This window comes from Thermobia domestica, chromosome 9 (genome assembly GCF_964235325.1).
Source record: "Thermobia domestica chromosome 9, izTheDome1.hap1.1, whole genome shotgun sequence".
NCBI lineage: Eukaryota > Metazoa > Arthropoda > Insecta > Zygentoma > Lepismatidae > Thermobia > Thermobia domestica.
The window spans coordinates 76,517,072-76,539,146 of record NC_137462.1 but is presented as its reverse complement, the minus strand read 5'-3'; the positions used below and the strand labels follow the sequence as shown (position 1 = coordinate 76,539,146).

The 22,075-nt window shown below is 36.0% G+C and overlaps 1 protein-coding gene across 6 annotated transcripts in view; it reads right to left on the bottom strand.

The window, feature by feature from the left end:
• Positions 1–22,075, bottom strand: part of LOC145694761 (scoloptoxin SSD14-like) — a 287,880-nt gene that overhangs the window by 93,387 nt on the left and 172,418 nt on the right. For all 6 annotated transcript variants that reach the window (XM_081771377.1, XM_081771374.1, XM_081771378.1 and 3 more), the window contains one exon: positions 5,701–5,928. In XM_081771377.1, the coding sequence (XP_081627503.1) occupies positions 5,701–5,928 (228 nt within the window). The remainder of the gene's footprint in view (positions 1–5,700; positions 5,929–22,075) is intronic.

Here is a 22,075-nt window from a genome sequence, read left to right as displayed (position 1 = left end):
ATCCAAAATGACCGATATTAGTGTCAAATCCATAGTTTTCGCGGTCGCTGAGATGAATGGTGATACTCGAACAGGCGTTGACTTCCAAATACAGTACCCATGCGAAGAATTGGTGTTTCAGCTAGTTTATCTATAAAGATGCACACAATGGTGTCAGTTAATTACAATATTAACGTTGCCAAGCATTGAAGAGTTTCAAAGTCTAGCTTTAAAGATTATTGTTAGAAAAATGAAATGAAATCTTTGAGTTTTACGTCCCACGCTTATGCCGGTTAGGCTAAAGGAGACGGTGATGATGAGTAATGAATGAAAATGGTGAAATGAAGAAAGTGGGAGGAAACGGGAGAACCCCGAGAAAACCCACGCACACGGTGTTTGTCCACCACAAAGTTCACTTGGCGGGGGCTGGGATCGAACCCGGAACCCCAAGCACCAGAGGTGAACGCTCTACCACTGAGCCACCGCGGCCCCATGATTATTGTTAGATCCTTATGAAGTTCACACGGAACCATAAGGAAAGAATACTCTTTCAAACAAAAAAAGAATCATCCATATAGGTGCATCCATGTCCCTTAAGTTATGCTTGATTATACACTAATGGCGGGCACAAAAACCGTTTTTTTCGGTTTTAAGAAAACCGAAACAGGTTTTTGAAAATTAAAACGGTTTTCGCCAAAACCGGTAAATTTCCTTCAAATCCGGTTCGGTTTTCATTGGATGACGTTTTGGTTTTCTTCAAAACGGGTTCCGTTTGTTTCCGAAATTGGTTCTATTTCTGACCAGAATAGTGTTTCGTTGTTCTCTTGAAACCGATTCCGTTCCCACAGAAATAGTTTTATGTGTTTTCCAAAAGTTTTCACCGAAACCAGTTTCGGTGAAAACGAAACCGGTCTTGAAGAAAACCGAAACTGGTTTCGGTGAAAAACCGAACCGATTTTCGGAGAAAACCGAAATGTCGGTTTTTCCGATTTTGGTTTTCCTAGAAAACGGTTTTGCCCATCCGTATTATACAATTATGTTATTCACTATCAGCTATTGAGGAATTTCATAGTCTAGCTCCAAAGACTATCCTTAGATCCTCATGAAATTTATATGAGACCCGGGAAAGAAGCTCTTTTAAAGTCGAAGTCATGAGTGAATATAGACACAAGATATGGTATATACAAGATGCTAATAAACTATACAGGCAAACTGAAAAAAGTGATTCCTTACATTAAAATAAGAGAAAACTTCATATGGACCTGTGATAGAAAGTGTATAGTTTCAGAGCTAGGGCTGTCCAAAATCGCTAAGTTAAATTTTAACACGCGCTATTTTGAATTCTAGAAATAGTAGACCGACGGTCCATAATCAGCGTAAAGGAAATCATACATACGCAATTCAAAACTTCGTATTTCATGAATGTGCATTGGCTGTGCACAGGATTTTATACAGCGTAGCTTAGATTTATTTATAAACATTTATTTTGAGTGCATTTTAGAATAAAAGTCGTGCAATTCATTTACATCAAACATAGAATGTGGAAAAGGTGTTACACAACACTTTACATTATTTTCAGATATACTCTGATTTCTATATTATAGCATGTTTTTCATGTTAAAACACACGCTAATATTAAACTGTGTTTGACAATGCTGAAGGATGTATTACTATTTATGATCTATTCCCGATAAGGAACAGCAGCTCACGCCACTGCAACGAAATATATACAGAAGTTTAAAGGAAATTGTATGCAGAATGAAAATTAGCATGTAAATTAGCATATTTGCAACAATGGGTGATACTTTACAAAATGTGACGTAAATGAAACACAAATCAGCTTTTCCGAATGTTCATTTCATGGCTGACCTGGTCCAGCTTACTGTCTAGACTATTTAATCACCCCTCAATTGTTAAAAAATATTCTTCCATCCATTCTTGTTATGCAGGTGTTCAGAATTACGTAGATGGAGTGCTACATTTGTCAAACGTGTAGTGAAACTTTTTTGTCAGTTCTGAAATTCAAATTTATACAAGAAAAATTATGTTTTTCTTTCATAAACGTTTGTTCTGAGTGCATTTGAGAATAAAAGCCATGCAATTCATTTACATCGAACAAAGGTGTAACACAACACTCACAAAAGCCAGTAAAACTCTTACATTAAGACGTGGCAAAACCAATGCTGAAATTGCTCGGATTATGAAAGTGCATTAAAACGCAGTAGATAGGCACATGACTATTTGGGAAGCAAGGTTTGTAAAAAGTGGAAGAACTGGTAGATGTGGTCGAGAAGTGAAATCCTCTCCTAGACAGAATAGTGCATTGCGGTAGTTGTGTCTTGTAGACGGATTTCAGTCATCACAAGATGTTACAGCAAGTTGGTAGGAAACACCTGATGTCAATGTTTGTTAACATACAGTGAGAAGCAAGTTGAAATTCATGGGTTTACGTTCACATAGGGTTGTCTAGAAGCCATACCTTACACAAAAACCGCGTACAATTTGTATGCACTGAGGCAAGGATCACAAAGATTGGATTAGTGAATGGCACAAAGTACTGTTCAGTGATGAGACAAAAATCAACATTTATGGTATGGAAATGATTCATGTATCTGAGTGTATCGCATATTGAAGCACTTAGTCCTGCATGTACTGTTAAAACCTCGAAGTATCCTACAAGTGCAATTATTTGGGAATGCTTTTCTTCCAATGGGGTCGGAAGAATCCATATTTCTGATGGTGCTGTTAAGGCACAAACATACAAAATGATTCTTCAGACTAAAATGATACCTTCGGGTAGAGATTTGTTCAACGAAAAGCTTTTATTTTTCAAGACAATTCTGCCCCTTGCACCGCACCAGAGTTTTAAAAGGTTATATTCTATCCTTAAGGCAAATTAAATCACTTCCAGAGCTGGATTTAGGTTTGATGAGGCCCTAAGCCACTGAAGCTAGTGGGGTCCTTTATGTGTCCAGATGAACTTAGGTGCCCTATATACAGAAATGAAGAAATTAGCGATATTTTAGGAAGCAGGCTAGCAGAGGAAGCCTCATTACTTACACCATAGTAGCCCACACAGCACGAAGCACTATTGCTATATGTAGATTTTATTTTATTTAATGGTTTTCTTATATTTTGGAAATGCATTTAATTTTTTTCTTTAATTTTTGAGGCCAAGGGCGCCCATGTTGTGGTTTCCAAGGGGAGCAAGTATAAGCGACATTTCAAATATAGTTTCAAATTTTGCTGTAACTAATGTAAAAATTCTATTGGGTTTTCAATATTCGCAAGTACAATTTCCTCTTAGGGGGGCGAGCGCCCCACCTTGCCCTCCTGATGGGCGCCCTTGTTTGAGACCCCAAGAGAGGGGGGGGGGTGCTAAGCTATAGCTTACTTAGTTTACACGTAAATCCGTCACTGGTCACTTCCTTGGCCCGGAAGTGATTTGTCGGACTTAAACCCGATTGAAAATATATGGCGTGATTTGAAAGTTTTGGTTTGTGCAAGGACATCTACCACAAGAAATCAGTTAATTGAAGCAATAAACGACATCTGGCAACATTGCATTCAAGTAGAGATATTGCAAAACTTAGTGAACTCCATGCCAAAACGATGTAATCTAGTTAACAAATCGCGTGGATATGCAATATCCAATTAAGTATTAGTATAAATTAGGAATTTTTGTACAAACCTAAATTAAACTTCCATTAACAATGACTGTCACATTTTGTAAAGTACCACCCATTGTTTGCAGATATAGGTAACTTCTGTAACTTAATTTGCATTGTGCATAAAATTTCCTTTAAATTGATGTATATTTCATTGTATGTTTATGCTTTGTTAGTATGTAGAAACTTCTTATTAAATCTTGTAAACGCATAAAATTACATGGATTTGCTGTTAATTTTTCCATTACTGTCTTATATAAATGAGTCTAATTGGGAATCTCCTCTCCCTTTTTTTGGTCATTATCTATAAAATAGGCCTACTGTGTTATGGAATTAACAGAAAGTTGAGGTAAGTATAAAAATCATTAAAGATATCAGGTTGTCTAAAATGTATTGAGCCTTTAGGGGTCAAATTTGAGAAGACATTTATTATGATTGGAAAATAACATTATGAAACCACATATGCACCATTTTGTTCGATAATCTTCAATTTTTCCGGTAACGCCATAATCCCGTTGTTATCCAACTTTTGTGTTTTCTAGTTAAAAGAAGAAAAAATGTGACATGTGGTTTTAACAGGCTTATTTTGAAACTAACTCTGTAGAGGCCGAGGTAAATGATAATCTGACGGTGCGCGGTAAAAGCTATATGGTGGATGCATTAAAATCTCTCAGCCAAGTTCTCTCAATTTCTAATGGGTCGCTAAAGATGTATGCGGTCTGGTTGTTAGCATGATATATGACACCCTTTCTGCTGGGAAGTCCCCGCCGTTTCTTTTGGATTTCTAGATATACTTTGATAATACAGGTCCGAATCTATCTTTGTGCCCGGCGGCAGCAGCTTGTGGCGAACGATGCCCTTCCAATACTACTAAACGTACAACATAACCTTGCTGGGAGTCAATGTGAACTTTGCTACAAACTATGGAACTTCTCCTCGCTTGCCCTTCGATCTTTTTCGCACATCGTGGTCGTAGGTTTTCCACTCTCCATCACTTATGATCAACCGCTTTAAAAATGGCTCGAGTTTGTTATACTTCCTCGGTGAACAATCGTAAGACGTTAAACTAATAATATAGTGTAATGACTTCTGTATCTGTAAACATTGATAAATGCCCATTCATTGTGTTTGTATAATCACTTTATAAATTAATAGTTTTATGCTATCCTTTATGTAACACTAAAACAGTGTTTGAGGACTACGATTTAGGTCAACTAGCGTTACCTATGGGACTCGCACAATTTATTGTCTCGAACTTAAGAAAGGCCAATTGCAAGTCCCATGGGTAACGCTAGTTCACTTAAATCTTAGTTCTCAAACATTGTTTTAGTGTTACATAAAGGATAGCATACAAAGGAGACGGGAGAGCTTAATGAAACATCATGCGCATGGTCACTTGAATGGGTTGGGATCGAACTAGAGACCCCACCTGCTAGAGGTGAGCGCTATACTATTGAGCTACAGCAGCTCCAGGAATGATGCATATATAATTATATAATATTAACAACATAATATTTTTATAACTTTTGATGCAATTTTAATATATATATATATACATATATATATATATATATATATATATATATATATATATATATATATATATATATATATATGCAATAATATATATATATATAATATAATATATAATATATATATGCAATTTTAATAATATAAATACATTTTCTTTGAGACGCATATAATTTCTTTGGTGCTTTTCTATAAGTCTTATTACCTGAAACTGATTTTCAAGTGAGACTAAAACATTACAGAGAATCGCACAGTTTAGCTAACTCTAATACAATAACATTATTTTAATTGCGCTATTGAAATAAATGTCAGCTTACCTTTCACTAGTACATCTGCCATTAGACAACTCCACGAGGAAAAACATGAAGGAATAGGGAATTTGGGTGTAAAGCGGTAAAGACGCATTTCTTAAGCATTTACATAGACACAAAAGAAAAAGAAGGAATACCTGTAGAGAAAGGTAATGGAAATTAGCAAATTTTGATATAAAAATAAAGGAATTTAAAAGCACGAATAGACTTACCTGCCAATATCGGCGCATGGTCTTCCGTCGGAGCATACTGCTGCCCGTTGGAATGTGTGCAGGATGGATCCGGAGGGTGGTAATGGATATTCTGGGTCCGGAGGATCTAGTGCTGTTCCATGTTGCTTTCCTGAACTCGGTACAAGGCTTACCTGCACAACCACTACGATAAGGCATACTGCAAACACTAAGGCTCCACATATTATATAACGTCGAGGAATGCGTGACCTGAAAGAAAGAAAGGAAAATTAATAAAATAAATGCAATAATCATTAATATATAATAATAGATTTACAGTAGAAAAACTCATGAGTAGATTATTTAACTTGATGCATGTAATGTTCACATTAATTGGCATATATGCAACACACAATACAACAGAGAGTGATGGGTTGCATAATATAAGGCTATATCTGATGTAAACAACAGAAATGGTTGAGTGGTGGGTTTAGGTATTTGATTCATTATTTGTACAGTCTTTAATAGTCCCATTTCAGCAATATGGCTATATAAGATGCATACCTATATTTAAGCATTCATGCAAATGTAAACCACGTGCGTTTAATCAAGTATCAAATTCAATAGCACATGAAAAGAAAGTATGCACTCTAGAAACATATAAATAGTCTGCCCAAAATGATGATCAAGCATGTCCAAGAGTTCAGCTTTGATATCCACTTAGATTTTTCTTTAAACGAAGGATTACCTCTCATATTTTATATAATGTAATTAACAATTCAATTTCTACATCTTTTTCATGTTGTTATTATTGATATTACTATTTTAAATCTTATTTCAACAAGGAAAAAAAATAAACGTTTCCTCTTATTCAGGGAGTGAATTTGCGTAATATCCACGCTAAGTAACGTTGATTTTGAGCACTAAACGTGGAGAAGATATCAATAATTCAAATTCCCAATTCAGAAATTTTCCCTCTAAGTTGTCAGAATAATCCTACTCATATAAATATGTTAACATTTTCAACATTTAATTTAATAAATATCATCTTTGAGGAAGGGATATGTTGCACACATGTATGCAAATAGAGTTGAAGCCTCTCTAAAATAAACTAGGGAGGCTATCTGGAAATTTTGTTACTTAACAAATTTTCATTGAAAAAGACACTAATACATAAATTACATTAGAAGTTTCTACACTAAAGTTGACAATAAAAATATTTCCCTTATCAACAGTGTACAGTTAATTAAAAGACAATTATATTTTACGACTGTAGAACAATTCGCTCTCTATCGAAAAAAAAAAGTAAAACAATTAATGTATTACTACTGAGTTTTCGCGTGAAATTAAAAGAAAAAAACACGCATTAGAATAACCACGTACAAGCTAACGTAATAAAACAAATTAAAACACATGGATTGAGTTAAATTTATATTAATTAGAACGCAACCGGTAGCGAAAGCGTTTTGTATTACGTAGTATTTTTACTTTCATAAATGTTACTAATATATTGAAATGTTCTCTCTAAGCTTGTCCATAAAAGCATTACTAACTGAATTTAAAATATGAATATTATCACGAGGATTGTTGAGTATTTATATGAATTCTGCAGTTTTAGACTGATTACGCTTACTTCTCGAACAACGCATGTATAATTTTGGAGAAGATGGTGGGAATGAAATAATAATAACCAAGGGCGCCGATTTCTCTGTAAATTTGGGTGGGCCCATTCCGATACAGAAGGCATATATGAGGATTTAAAAAAAATGCATTCAAATTATTCCAAATATTGTGTATTCTTAAATACAATGAGGAGGGGGCACATAAGCTGCGGGGGCCCGGATCCCCTGGCCCGTAAGGATCGGCGCCCTTGATAATAACCAACCAATGACCAACGGGAGTAGGTTAGTAGTTTGGTACTTTCCATCGCAATCAGGAGGTCCTAGTTTGAATCCGATAATTATGTTGACTGGGATTTCCGAGTATTTTTCCTCAGTTCTACAAGGTGAATAACGAGAGGATACTTTTAAATATAAGATTTGACTTCCTTACACATTCCTTTTCATTCTTGATATTGTTGTTGTTGATTATTACTAGTTCTAGCGTAAACTCGCCTTGTATGCTGTTTCTGGAAGTGCCTTTAATAAATGATATACCTAGTCAATACAACTCTAATATATACAATTTTTTCTAATCCAAATTTGTGTTATTACAACTATAAAATTCATTTAAACGTATATGTAGTTATGCATAAATGATAAGATAAATAAACTCATCATTTTAAAATTACTAAATGTTTTAAATATGTATATTAAATCTGTGGAATTTCTAATAGTATATCCTTCCCCAAGAAAGTATTAATGAAACACAAAGAAGTAATGTTGAATGATTTATTGATTATGGTTTAGTGGGGACGTCAGCAGCGGATCAATTTATCCCTGTCTAAAGGTGTTAAATATTTGGAAAAGGTATTAATGAAACACAAAGAAGTAATGTTGAATGATTTATTGATTATGGTTTAGTGGGGACATCAGAAGCGGATCAATTTGTCCCTGTCTAAAGGTGTTAAATATTTGGAAAAGGTATTAATGAAATACAAAGAAGAAATGCTGAATGATTTATTGATTATGGTTTAGTGGGGACATCAGCAGCGAGTCAATTTGTCCCCGTCTAAAGGTGTTAAAGATTTGGAAGAAAGTATTAATGAAACACAAAGAAGAAATGTTGAATGATTTATTGATTATGGTTTAGTGGGGACGTCAGCAGCGAGTCAATTTGTCCCCGTCTAAAGGTGTTAAAGATTTGGAAGAAAGTATTAATGAAACACAAAGAAGAAATGTTGAATGATTTATTGATTATGGTTTAGTGGGGACATCAGGAGCGGATCAATTTGTCCCTGTCTAAAGGTGTTAAATATTTGGAAAAGGTATTAATGAAATACAAAGAAGAAATGCTGAATGATTTATTGATTATGGTTTAGTGGGGACATCAGCAGCGAGTCAATTTGTCCCCGTCTAAAGGTGTTAAAGATTTGGAAGAAAGTATTAATGAAACACAAAGAAGAAATGTTGAATGATTTATTGATTATGGTTTAGTGGGGACGTCAGCAGCGAGTCAATTTGTCCCCGTCTAAAGGTGTTAAAGATTTGGAAGAAAGTATTAATAAAACACAAAGAAGTGATGTGGAATGATTTATTGATTATGGTTTACTGGGGACGTCAGCAGTGGGTCGATTTGTCCCTGTCTAAAGGTGTTAAAGATTTGGAAAAGGTATTAACACTTTACCGATATTGTTGTAACAATACAACACTATAGTAAAGCGGTGTTATTCTTTTCGCTGGGTAATTTACCGCTATGATGATTTGTTGCGTTCCTGCCCTGCCCATTGCTGCCATGTGTCCTGAATACCCCACAGACATATTTTCATAATTTTCTCCCCAATCAATTGCAAAAAGAATATATATATATATATATATATATATATATATATATATAAGGGTTAATGAAACACAAAGAAGGAATGTAAAATGATTTTTTGATTAGGGGTATATTTAGGTGGGATTTCAGCAGCGAAACAATTTGTTACGTCACGACAAAAGAAATAACAAAACAAATACAAATAATAACATAGTGGCGTAGTTTGGGATAATAATGAAGTTACCAATACTACATTTTTATACTCTGTATTTGTAATTCCTTACCCCTACCGTGCACTAAAATATACGCGTTAGGTTATACTTAATTTTAAATGTAACTATATCACCATATACACCTTCCTCGTGTACAGTTCAAATAAAGAAAATAATTCTCTGTGTATCTATGAATGCAAAAAATTAAAAAAAAAATAAAAATGAATTTGTTGAAACAAGAAAATTCTAGGAAACAAAAATATCGAGAAAACATACGGACATGGTGTATGTGGCCCTGGGTTCGACTCCCAGTGGCAGAGAATTGAAACTTGAACGCAATATGGTGCTAGGTCTAAATTTCACTCATAGCCTTGGTGCTGATAAGTGACGTTAAGCTTCAATCATCAAACAAACAATAAATAAATAAACTACTTTATGATACGATGTTTACCAAAAAAAAAAAAAAAAAAAAAAAACGTCAGTGATGGAACCAAAAATTCTTGTTATCAGAGATAAGCTAAGGTGACCGGCTAAAGTTTTAGCTGGAACTGTCCCTTTTTTCAACCGTTGTCCCGTTTCTTCTGATTTTCAAATAGAAGACCTAAACGTCCCATTTTTCAGCAAATATGAACAATGTGTCCCGTAATTGTTATTCAAAATATAGTGATCATAGCAAATACTATACTCATTCGATAAAGTATATAGAGCTAATTTTGGTACCAATGCTTGTTGGAAACTATTGGGTATTAATTAAGATATTATACAGTATCACCCATACTTGTGTATTATATTATTTGAAAACACTGCTGGCACTCAAAATGTAATCTGGAAATTTTACACCTCTCCGACGAGATTCATATGCGTCCCATCTTTACAAGTTAAAATTCCGAACACCTTAGGGTAAGCTCCGGAATTGCACGAGTATGTATACATAATTTGGATATCAGTACAATCATCAATGATTTTACATTAATATTAATCAGAGAAGTAACTGTACATTGTAACTGTACATTAAGAAAAATAGTAAGACATTATATTTTTATATTTACAGTGCGAATTTGACAATGTTTTGGAGAAAATGCAACATGGTAAAGGCCCAGGAACAGATGAAATACCAACGAAAGTGATTAAGAATCTCGGAATAGCAACAAAGAAGAAACTATTTAATCTTATTAAAGAAATGTACATCTCGGCAAACATACCAAGAGACTTCGAGAAAAGTATATTGGTCCCTATCCCGAAGTCACACGGAAATGCGAAGAATACAGAACGTTAAGTTTACTTTCGCATGCATAAAAAATACTGTGCAAAATTATCGCACAACGAATACAAGGGAAAATCGAAGAACGGCTATCAGAAGACCAGTTTGGATTCAGGAGGAAAAGGGGAACGAGGGAAGCAATACTGAGTCTACGGTTGATCATGGAACAACTCATCATAATAAACAAACCAATTGTGATAGGATTTGTAGATATAGAAAAAGGTTTTAACAACGTAAATTGGAATATCAAGTTCAGAGCGTTGAAGGATCTGAAAGTGGATTACAGAGACAAAAGAATAACAGCAACCAGACAGCTATTATAGGAAGAGATCAGAAGAAAGGAAGAATAAGTAAAGAAGTAAGGCAAAGATGTGGACTTTCAGCTGTCCTGTTCGACGCCTATATAGAAGAGGCTAAAAAGAATTCTTTGATAAAAATGAGACAGGCGTAAAAGTAAATGGCCAGGTTTTCAGCACAATAAGGTTTGCTGATGATATAGCACTGATAGCGGAGAACGAAAAAGACTTGCAGGTAGCACTTTCAAAGTTGAATGACCAACTGGAAGAAACATACAAAATGAATATAAATAAGTAGAAAACCAAAGTGATAAAGTGTACAAAAGCAGGATAGGAAGGGGCAAACGCATGGCTAGATGGAGAGAAAATCGAAGACGTTAAGAGTTTCCCTATTCAGAAAGTCTAATATCCTCCGACGAAAGAAGTGAAAAAAAACTTGAGTTCCATAATAGCGCAGGCTAAACAAGCATTCAATAGGAAAAGAGGACTACTAACATCAAGAAATGTGTCGTTGGACATTCGTAAACGATTCATTAAGACCCTGGTATGGAGCGTTGCGCTTTACAGATCAGAGACGTGGACATTGAGAAAAGCTAAAACATCGAAGCTGGAAGCATTTGAAATGTGGTTGGCGCAGAATGCTGCTCATATCATGGACCGAAAGGAAAAGGAATGAAGACGTACTAAAGAAAGCTAATGAAAGACGACAGATGATGAAGATAATAGGAAAAAGAAGAAACAACATGATTGGCCATCTTATTCGGCACTCCGATTGGATCACCGTGCTGATAGAGGGAAAGGCAGAAAGAAAACCAGGAAGAGGAAGACCAAGGATAGAATACCTAGATACAGTTACGAAGAAGAAACCTTATCATAGTATAAAGCAGCTTTCCCAAGGGAGAGAAAAGTTTTAAAATTTTCATGTTGCCCACCAACCTATGGTTGAGGTGAACAAGAAGACATTATAAATTCATTTCAGAGCAATTGTCTTCAATATTCAGGAATCTATGCTGTTGTTCTTCACTTACGAAATGAATGTAAGATTTTTGTCTCTTTGCGCCTCGGGCGAGCATAATGGTAAGAGCCATTTCCAGTGAAGTTGAGCTATTAGCCGGAATGGGTTGTGATCGAACCATAGAACAGTATGTAGGTAGTTTAATTTAGGAAATGTACCTGCAGATGCAGGGAAATTTGTTTGGTATATTGCATTAAATTGCATGGGAATATAATGTGGAACCTACTTTTTCAGTACTTGAAAGTTAGAAAATATGACATAACATTATGTTCGCCCGAGCCGCTCAATTATAATAGTGCAATAAAGTCAATAAAAAATGAATAAAAATCAATGTATTTTAAAACATGGAATTTCATAGTGATAATACGATTTTCCCATAACTAGCTATAAAAGATGTGTAGCGAACAGTGTGAGCCGAGAATGCTTCATTATTATTCTTGCCAACAACACATTGTGTGCCGTCATCCCTAAAATCCTACTTACTTATTAAAAATAATAATAACATGTCATGCAAAAATTTGAGTGCACATAGGAGCCGAGAGCTGAATTTAGTTTCATGCATGTATTCAAGATCTGACTTGTTTCAGTTTATATAGAGCATTATATTTATATGGCACGATATAGTATTAAAAATAGATAGATAATGAAAGATACAGAAAGAACATCCTTTTTTTGTTGCACACAGCGCAGCACGGCGCCTAAGTCCATTAACTTCCAGTCACGAGTAACCTTCAGAGGACAAGCATAGTTTGACCTTCTGGCTAGAGATGTTGCTACCCACCGCCAGGCTTTATGTATTTCCGGTGCTTTCATAAAAGACATGTCATCCATGGTGCCCACATTAAGTATGAAATACATATAATGACATATAGGAACACATATTGGTATGTGTGTGTGTTGAATAGCGAATTGTTACTATTCAGAATTGTATAACATGTAGGATCATCAAATGGTTATTCCACACAGGGAAATTTTGGTGAGAGGTCTATTTTCACTCCTTCTATTGACATAAACTATCTAAGCAGCACGAGAGCTATTTTTATTTCGTTCCTATTGAATGTATCAGTAATGAAGATTAGAAAAGTAATGCGCATCTTACGTTAGATCCAAACTGTATGCCATTACGTGACGCTCAAGCGTAAGATAAATAAGGATTATATATGTAACTGGTGTTAATGTAAAAGTGTTACGTTTATTAAAGTAAAAAAAATATCGTTTTAGAATATTGCAATTACGATAGTGAACAGACGGGGAAAAAAGTGAAAACATTGTCACAAGTCTGAAAACTGGAGCTAAATGTAAACTGGCTACAGGGACAAAAACCTTCCATCTTTATACACCGAGTCGGGATTTTAATGAATTCGCAGACTCTCACGTTGGAGGTCCTGGTGACCCCCCTAATCATCAGGGTAAGGATTGATACCTCATTGGAAAGGTTACGGAACGCTGATTCTAACGAGGTAACACTTGTGCAATTCCCCCCCTTCCTGTTCGTAATAGAAGAAGAAGAAACAAAAATCCTTAAAATATGAAAAAAATAGATTTTTGGGGTTCCTGATAACCCTTATAGTCACTCTATACTGACAAAATGAAGCTAATATGTACGAAATATACTTACGACAATGATATTTTAAAAATGGTAGTTTTTGCTTCAATACAAATTGAGATAAAAATTCAGAACAAAATTCCTACAAAAACGCCTTGTATACTATTTTCAACGGGCTATTGCAGACCTTTACGTTGTCGGTCCTAAAGACTCCCTAATCATCACAGAGTCATGATTCATACCTCGTTGGAAAGCTTATGGATCACGGATTCCAATTAGGTAACACTTGTACAACCCCCTCCTATTTGTAAAAGAATAAATCCTTAAAAATATGGAAAATCTAATTTACGTAAAAAACCTGAGACTCAAAAATCTGGCCAACTTTGCCCCTCCTTACTCCTCCCATATTAGCAAAAAAGTATTTGGTCTAGGAATTAATTCGTGCGGTTGGTACGCACACATTGAAGCTGTAGTACAAACACAAAATACATAAATACCTTAAGAAAAATATTGTCCATCGCTAGCCACCACTTTCGCCCATCTGTCAGGCAATGTACGGATTCCGTGGCGAAAGAAGTCCTCATCCTTGGAAGCGATCCAGTCAGAGACCCAAGTTTCGATATCTTCTGAAGAAGTAAACCGCTGTCCAATCAAATCGTTGTTCATGCAATCGAACAAGTAGTAGTCCGAAGGAGCAACGTCTGGTGAATACGGCGGGTGGGGTAAAACTTCCCATCCGACATTTTCTAAATAGGTTTTGACCGGTTTTGCGACATGTGGGCGAGCGTTATCATGTTGAACAATAAGTTTATCATGTCTGTTCTCCCATTCTGGTCGTGTTCTGGCCAGAGCTTGCTTCAAACGCATTAATTGTCGTCGATAACGTTCTCCATTCATAGTTTCACCCGGTTGCAGCAGCTCATAGTACACCACACCTTTCATATCCCACCATATGCACAGCATAACCTTTAAACAGTGAATATCTCGTTTTGGTTGTGATGGACCTGGTTCACCTGGTTTCACCCAGGCCTTTTTTCGTTTAGGGTTCTCGTAATGGATCCACTTCTCATCACCCGTAATAATTCGATGCAGAAACCCTTTCTGCTCTGTCGTTGAAGCAGCAATTCGCAAATGGTTTTTCGTCTTTCAACGTCTCTGTCTTTCAATTCATGTGGAACCCAATGTGACATCTTTTGAATCATTCCCATGATTTCAAGCGTTTGGAGACTGTTGTTTGATCAACGCCTAATGCTGCTGCAAGTTGTTCCTGCGTTTGACACGAATCCTGCTCGACCAATGCTGTCACTTCTTCGTCTTGAAATTTTTTGGCTGTCCAGCTCGCTCTTGGTCTGCCAAGTCGAAATCACCACTTCTAAACCGTGCAAACCACTTCTGACACGTTCGCTCAGCTAGAGCATGGTCACCATACACTTCCACCAAAATACGATGACTTTCAGTCGCACTTTTCTGCATGTTAAAGTAATGCTGCAGGACACCCCGCAAAAACACTTTATCAGGCACAAATTGCGCCATGTTCACTTAACTACAAACTGGTGTTGTTGACGCTTTAATCCACTGCCCTATACTACGAACGATACACGATGACAGGGGTTTGCAACACATGTGTGGATACACGGAACTGTGGGACGCTCCGTTCGTTGCGCCATCTCTTGTCCACCCGCACGAATTAATTCCTAGACCAAATACTTTTGCAGGGTATTAGCGTACAGTGGACTACTTCATTGTTTCACATACCAATTTTTATTAAATATAAACTAATTATTTGCTGAGCAAAACTATATATTTTCTTTAAAATTCAACACGTGTTACAGTTATATTTAATTATAACAAAGCAAAGCTTTTACTTAGGGAGAATATCACAATTTTTATCACTGTATCCCCAAGGGGGGCGGAATGGCTCCTCAAAAAGGAACAGGTGCAAAGAAACAAACAACACGAACTAAATTTCATGAGCAAGTAGCCCATCGTCTAAGAGATAAAAATAACTACAATAGTGGCTAGGGTCATCCAGGAACAGTCTCGGCTCATCTCGTATTTGGTACTTTATTTCTCGGTAAATATTGGCCGATCAAATTTGGTGGTGAAGTAACTCATCATTTAAAGGATAAAGCTCGGAATAGTCTCGGAGTAGCAACAGAGGCTGTGTTCCACAGCTTTGCACGCCGGGAACTTCTGTTGTCGGTTACCTTGGCTTGCATCGCTTTACATTTCGCCAGTAGCTACTGGCATCTTCAGCAATTATACGATAAGGAAGATAGGACTAATTTGGATTATAAAGTAGGCCAGGAAATTCGTCAGCTGCATACGTCACCAGACGATAACGTCTTATGCTTTAGTATTAGTATACTCAAAATTCAGGACTTAATTTGCAATCTTACACTTTGAACTCGAAAGTAAAAGGATTAAAATGCAATCTAAATTATTACGTTAATGTACCATACAAGCGCGTGCATTTTTACTTAAAACGTGTTTAATATGATATTCTGTCTTGCTAATTCTTAACTTGCGTCTTTCTTACGTGATAAATCAATAAAAATAACTTTGTTGTATATGATTAGTGTTATCAAACATTTTCAAAATGTCAACAGTAGATTTACAAAAAGAAACACAAAGAAATGGAGCAGCAAGTAGTTATCTCGTCCTCCATACAGTCAGAAACGTTTATCTTACAACAGCAATAACAACAAAGCAATTCACAGATAATTTTATGTTGTGTCACGTTAAGAAAGCAAAAGATAAAAAAAAAAGTAAAAGAAGAAACAACAACAGTCGATTTGCGTTAAGCACTTGAGATGTGGCAATAGAAACAGAGAAAGGAAACTATAAATGGCTGTGTTAAGACGGTAGCAATTGGTTTGAAACTTCAGCAACAAAAGAATCTCGAAATCATGTGTTAAGAAGTGATAAGGTAATTTTTAAACTGCAGTAGACGGCAAATAAAATTATTTTTCTTTCTTTCTTTCATTCATTCTTTCTTTTTTTTTCAATTCTGATAACGCAATGTAAAGTGTCAATGATATGACAAATACAGACTCAAAGAGTTTCAGTTGATAAAAGTTTTTTAAACTATCGTTATTACTGCTTCGGGTGATCAGACATAATTTACTAGCAGTGGCGTATTTAGGGGGAGGGCTTCCGGGCTTAAGCCCCCCTCGAAATCTTACTTACTATAGTAAAGTATATGAAATATCTTCAGGCAAAGCTCCCTTCCCGAAAGTTAGCAAAGTTCCCTCCGAAACAAAATCGTAAATACGCCACTGTTTACTAGTAATTTCATCGAAAAGAGTATATCGATGTAAATCAACAGAAAAATGGAATGGAAACAAATATACAGCATGTTCATAACTAGAAAGCCTGTCAAACCAGACAAAGAAAACCTAAACAGAAACAGCAAAATAGTTCACACCACTAGGGGCGCATCCACGGGAGGTCATTGGGTCCAGATCTCCCCCACCCTCCAAAAAAACTTACTAACTCAACATAAATTTGTATACTTTTTCAATAAAACTATACTTGTTTAATAAGGAAGATTGATGTAGCATGAAAATTTGATTTTGGAAATGAAATCTTTCAATTTTATGTCCTATGGTTATGTCATGTAGGCCAAAGGAGACGGTGATGATGAGAATTAATGAAATGGTGGAATGAATAAAGTGGGAGGAAACGGGAGAACCTCAAGGAAACCCTAGCACACGGTGTTTGTCCACCGTAAAGTTCAGTTCGCATGAGTTGATGCCGAACCAGGGACCCCACGCACCAGAGTTGAGCGCTCTAGCACTGAGCCACGGAAGCCCCCAAAATTTGATCTTATACTTCATCTGTACTCTTCCTCTTACAAAAGAACATTCAATTCTATCATATTTTTCTGAAAATATTGGTGAAAATATTTTACAGAATAATACCTGTTCAATACTATAAAACGTAAGGCTATTACTACTACCATAGACGTAATGACTTGCAGTATTGCCCCAACCTTCTTCCGAAGTTTGAACACCTTCCAACAAAAATTTCTGGGTGCGTGCCTGCTCATCACTATTCATACTTATGAGATTATTTGTCTTCCTGTATAACTATAAACTGTTCTTTATTGATACTCTTAAACTCTTCAGTGACAAACACTTTTGAATCATAACCTGCCTGCATTAAATTTTTATATACTATCTCCTTCCCTAAATATCTCCAGCTTGTCGCGATAAGGGGGGCTTGCGTGCTCTAATGATCCCAAGAGCTATGCCGGAGATAGCTTCGCTATCAGAGGGCTTCCCATGCCGGACAGGTCTTTAGGGGTAGGAGCCAGACGAAGAGAGATATTATGGTAGTGGGCAGCAGCTGAGGTTGAAGATGACTTACATAAGCAAGGCTCAGATGTGGATAAAAACAGGCAGAGACAGAATGTTCCCTATGGCTGTTTTACTGCGAGGTGGAAGGACATGGGACACAACCACTTTACTCAGTCCCTAGAAAACAACATGGAAAGAGAAATAGGAGAATGTGATATTAGAGAATACGACATTACTGTTTCACAGAGGGTTGTCCCCGACAGTGAAGGAAAACAGCAGGGACTCCTCGGTCATCATCAAACGAAACCCCTACAGAATAGGAACCTGGAATGTGCGATCGCTGTTACAGTGTGGAAAACTGGAAAACCTGAAGAAAGAAATGGAACGCATGAAGATAGATATCTTGGGAATCAGCGAAGTTAGATGGCTTGATGGAAGCGACAGGTGGAGCGGTGACTTCAGAATGATTTACTCAGGAGCTGCAAGCGGCACAGCAGGAGTCGGTTTTGTCTTGAATAAGAAGATAGGACAGAAAGTTATAGGCAGCTGGAGATACAATGAAAGGATAGTAATGTTGAAGATAGCAACCGAACCGAGGAATATGGCGATAATCCAAGTATATATGCCTACATCAAGCTACACAAATGAGGAAGTAGAAGAAACCTATGAGCAAACAAAGAAGTATTGATGAAAGTTGAAGACCAGGACAATTTAATCATCATGGGTGACTGGAACGCAGTAGTCGGTGAAGGCAAAGAAGAGAATGTAACTGGGAATTTCGGCCTAGGAGAAAGGAATGCGAGAGATGCACGATTAGTTTGTGTTCTACAAAAGCCAGAATCTGACTGTAACGAACACTCTCTTTGAACAACCACTAAGAAAAAGATACACATGGACAAGACCACTAGACAAAGAGAGGTACCAAATAGACTATATACTGGTCTGACAAGCAATAGGAATCAAGTGAAGAACAGTAAGAGTTACCCAGGAGCAGACGCTGACTTAGAACTCAGTAATTCAGTTTTGATGAAGAGCGAACTCCGACTAAAGAGGAAAAGAGTGGTATCACCAAACAAAAGATGGAACACAATCAAGCTAAAAGGGAATTTGCAAATGCGACAGATAAAGAGACGTCTAAGGTAACTTTGGCAGGTGATGGTATCAACTTGAAATGGGAATCCATGAAAGCAGGGATTACAAAAGCTGCCGACGAACACGTAGGAAGAGAAACGAGAACCCAATATAAACACTGGATAACAGCAGAAATATTGGAAATGATGGAGCAAAAAAGACATTTCAAGATAACAAACAAAGAAGAGGAATACAGAAGGAGTAGAAATCACATCAACAGAGAAGTAAAGAAAGCGAGAGAAAACTGGATAAACAATTTGTGCAAAGAAATTCAGTAAAATATAGTCAAAGACAATACAGAAACGGTATATAGAAAGGTTAGAAAATAGTTCGGTGAAAAAAAGAAATGCACAGACATTATCATAGACAAGGACGGAACAACGCTAATAGAAGACGAACAAATAGCAAGTAGATGGAAGGAATACATTGAAGAACTGTACAAAGGAGACAGAGTGAACGATGAAGAGATAGAGAAGGAAGAAGACGTCGATGAAAACGAAGTAAGACCATTAATTTCACAGTGGGAATTTGACAATACTTTGGAGAAAATGCAACATGGTAATGCCCCAGGAACAGATAAAATACCAACGGAAGTGATTAAGAATCTCGGAATAGCAACAAAGAAGAAACTATTTAATCTTATTAATGAAAAGTACATCTCGGAAAAAATACCAAGAGACTTCGAGAAAAGCATATTGGTACCTATCCCGAAGAGGAAAGGCACACGGAAATGCGAAGAACACAGAACGTCAAGTTTCCTTTCGCATGCATAAAAAATACTGTGTAAAATTATCGCACAACGAATGGAAGGGAAAATCGAAGAACGGCTATTGGAGGACCAGTTTGGATTCAGGAGGAAAAGGGATATAAGGGAAGCAATACTGAGTCTACGGTTGATCATGGAGCAACACATCAGAATAAATAAACCAATTGTGATAGCATTTGTAGATATAGAGAAAGCTTTTGACAACGTAGATTGGAATATTATGTTCAGAACTTGAAGAATATAAAAGTGGATTACAGAGACAGAAGAATAATACACCAACTTCATAGGAACCAGACAGCTGTTATAGGAAGAGATCAGAAGGAAGCAAGAATAAGTAAAGGAATGAGGTAAGGATGTGGACTTTCACATCTCCTGTTCAACCGTCTATATAGAAGAGGCTATGAAAGAAATCTTTGATAAAAACGACAAAGGCGTAAAAGTAAATGGATACGTTTTCAACACAATAATGTTCGCTGAAGACATAGCATTGATATAGGATAACGAAAAGGACTTGCAGGAAACACTTTCAAACCTGCACGACCAACTGGAAAAGAGACGCAAAATGAATATAAATAAGAAGAAAACCAAAGCGATAAAATGCACAAGAGCAGGACAGGAAGAGGCAAACGTATGGCTAGATGCAGAGAAAATCGAAGACAAGACGTTTTCCTATTTAGGAAGTATAATATTTTCGGACGGAAGAAGTGCAAAAACGTGTTCCAGAATAGCACAGGCTCAACAAGCATTCAATGGGAAAAGTGGACTACTAGCATGAAGAAATGTGTCGCTGGACATTCATAAACGATTTATTAAGACACTGGTATAGAGCGTGGCGCTTTACGGATCAGAGACGTGGACACTGAAGAAAGCTGAAATATCCAAGCTGGAAGCATTTGAAATGTGGTGTTGGCGAAGAATGGAATCATGGCGAATCATGGACCGAAAGGAAAAGGAATGAAGACGTACTAAAGGAAGCTAATGAAGGAGGACAGATCATGAAGATAATAGGAAAAAGAAGAAACAGCATGCTTGGCCATCTTATTCGACACTCCGATTGGATCACCGTGCTGATAGAGGGAAAGGCAGAAGGAAAATCAGGAAGAGGAAGACTAAGGACTGAATATGTAGATAGTGTTACGAAGAAGAGGCCTTATCAAAGTATAAAACAGCTCTCCCAAATGAGAGAAAAGTTTTAAATTTTCCATGTTGCGCAGCAACCTATGGTTGAGTTGAACAAGAAGATCCTTTATCTACCCGAATAACTCTTGAATTCTTCATCCACCAAAATGTTTCTAAACACATTTTGATACTGCACAGTATGCATTAAAAAAGAAAAAGGTTTTCATTAAATTCTTTAGAAATCCGTGAGCCACTTATTTGTCTGAGAATGGCTCTTGAAATTCCTAATAGGAAAGCTTAGTGTAAAGTAGAAAATACTTCATTTTATTTACACTGGAATTTATTATTTTATGAACTGAATATAGTGGAAAGAATGAGACGTTAAAGCACAGTTTTGGTAAGTGGATTGATTTATTGGTATCCTTAAAAGTGATTAATATAATATATATATATATATATATATATATACATATATACATATATATATATATATATATATATATATATATATATATATATATATATATATATATATATATATATATATATATATATATATATATATATATATTTAAAGTTTTGAGTGCTTCTGTGTCAGTTTGACGTAACACACACACACACAGAAAAGTATGAAGCAACGATGTTGGCGAGAAAAAAAAATAAGAGTATAGAGTAATTGAATCACTAAAAGAGTATATTACTCTTTAAAAGAGTACATCTTGTCACACGACTATTGCTTCTGTTGCTCAATCTTGAACGGAAGATTTTCTTTATTGTATCTTCAGCCCTTTTCTCCTCATTTGTTTTTCTGTAAGGGGCACAGGAAAACAAAATATAAATCGGCATTATACTTTATCGGAGCAGCATTACAACTCATTGTGCCTAAGCAATTTCATCCAATTCCCGCTCATAGATAAATTAGTAATCACAGATTTTCCAAGAATAAATTTCCCAACACCGATGCAAAATTTCCGGTTTTAGTCAAATTCTCCTTAATTCGGAAAAGGTATTTGAGCACGCAACGACGATAGTAGTTTACTTGTTTTTATTTTTTTCTTAGGGGGAGAGAGCATTGAATTTGAGCAAAAGAGCGGCTTATGACCCTAGTCTGTATTATTATTATTATTATTATTATTATTATTATTATTATTAATAATAATAATAATAATAATAATAATAATAATAATAATAATAATAATAATAATAATAATAATAATAAATATTCTGCCTTTTGGAAAGCTTCTGGAACTAATGAGTCTTTTCTTTTAATTTTAAATTTGGGCCTGGAATTTTTTCTTTTCTGTTTCTCGATCTTCAGTTTCCTCTTTTAACTCATAATATTTTCTTCTATTT